The sequence below is a fragment of the Aplysia californica genome, unplaced genomic scaffold (assembly GCF_000002075.1).
Source record: "Aplysia californica isolate F4 #8 unplaced genomic scaffold, AplCal3.0 scaffold00872, whole genome shotgun sequence".
NCBI lineage: Eukaryota > Metazoa > Mollusca > Gastropoda > Aplysiida > Aplysiidae > Aplysia > Aplysia californica.
The window spans coordinates 5,694-7,268 of record NW_004798142.1 but is presented as its reverse complement, the minus strand read 5'-3'; the positions used below and the strand labels follow the sequence as shown (position 1 = coordinate 7,268).

The window sequence follows — 1,575 nt, the reverse complement described above, 5'->3', positions numbered from 1 at the left end:
GGGGGGGTTTTAGGGGGGTGGTATTTTTTTGGATGCATGGGGGGATAATCTAAAATGGTTGAGTGCACGAAAAGTACAATCTGGCAAGTGTCTAATACACCTTCTTTTGCCGAGGATCTCGTTCTGAATGCAACCTAATTCTACTACTCACCAGGAAGAATGTATTGAAGACCACCATGATGGACTTGAGGAAGATGCGGCTACAGCAGCCCGTGTCTTCACGTCGGTTCTTCATGCTGGAACACACACACAGAGGGGGTGGGGTGGGGTGGGGTGGGGGATTTTAGTTTTAGTAAGCGTTTTACAGCACTTGCAACACAATAAGGTCATATAAGTAAGAGCCGAAGATTAGAGGTGTTATAAGAGAGTGACAAACACAAAAAAGAAGGAGGAAAGATAAAGATGATAGATGTTTGATAGGAAAGAAGAAGCATACCACACCAGAGCACCCGCCAACCAACCACGATTATTTTTTAGCTTTAGTAAAAGTTTACATTTAGCCTTAGTACAAGTTTTAGTTTAGTTTTAGTAAGTTTTACAGCACTTGCAACACAATAAGGTCATACAAGTACCGAAGGCTAGAGGAGTTACAAGAGAGTAACAAACACAAAAAAGAAGGAGAAGAGACAAGGGCGATAGGTATTTGAGAGGAAAGAAGGAGCTAATCACACCAGAGCACCCCCTAACCACCCACTAAGTAAAAGTTTTACAAGACTTGCAATATACTACAAAGGTCATATAAGTGCTGAAGATTTGTGGTGTTACTAGAAAGTTTTAGTTTTAGGAAGAGTTTGAAAGAATTTGCAATACATATATTGAAGGTAATAAATAAGTGTCAAAGATTAGAAGTGTAACGAGAGACTTTAAGTTAAGAGTTTTATGGCACTAGCAACACATACAGGTCGTAAAAGTGTTGAAGACTAGAGATGTTCCAAGAGATTTTTAGTTTTAATAAGAGCTTTACTAGAGAGAATAATATGAACAAAGAAAAACAGGTGCCATGGGGATGATAGATGTATGAGAAGGAGCAAACAACACCAGAGCATCCGCCAACCACCCACATAGGGCAGACTTATGGGGTACCACACTCGCTGAACACTTTCACACACAATACATGTAATATATTTTGTTTCTTCGTTTAAGTAAAGAGAAGCACATTGACACAATAGAAGTCAATAATTAGCTATTAGTCCAGGGAAAGTTTAGTTTAGTTTCAGTAGAGGTTTTAAAGCGCTTGGAACTGCATGAGGTCATATGAAAGCCAGAAGATTAGAGGCGTTACAAGAGAGTAACAAACATAAAAAAAGAAGAAGGGGAGATAAGGACGATAGATGTTTCATAGAAAGCTAGACAAACAGAAACAAAGATGGAAAGAAAAGAAGTAGGCCTTACCAGTGGTGCCATCCAACCACAGACATACACATGCACAGATAGACAAATAAAACAACCAAAGATACATCATCCACTCACAACCTGGAAACTTAACTCATTGTTCATTCATACTCTCTCTCTCTCTCTCTCTCTCTCTCTCTCTCTCTCTCTCTCTCTCTCTCTCTCTCTCTGTGTGTGTGCCAC

General features: G+C 39.7%; 1 protein-coding gene across 1 annotated transcript in view; it reads right to left on the bottom strand.

Annotated features, from left to right (window-relative positions):
• Positions 1-236, bottom strand: part of LOC101854292 (CD151 antigen) — a gene marked incomplete at its 5' end in the record, with an annotated part of 8,641 nt that extends 8,405 nt beyond the window's left edge. The window contains 1 exon segment of the mRNA XM_005110297.3: positions 152-236. Within this exon segment, the coding sequence (XP_005110354.2) occupies positions 152-235 (84 nt within the window).
• Positions 237-1,575: the final 1,339 nt, after the last annotated feature.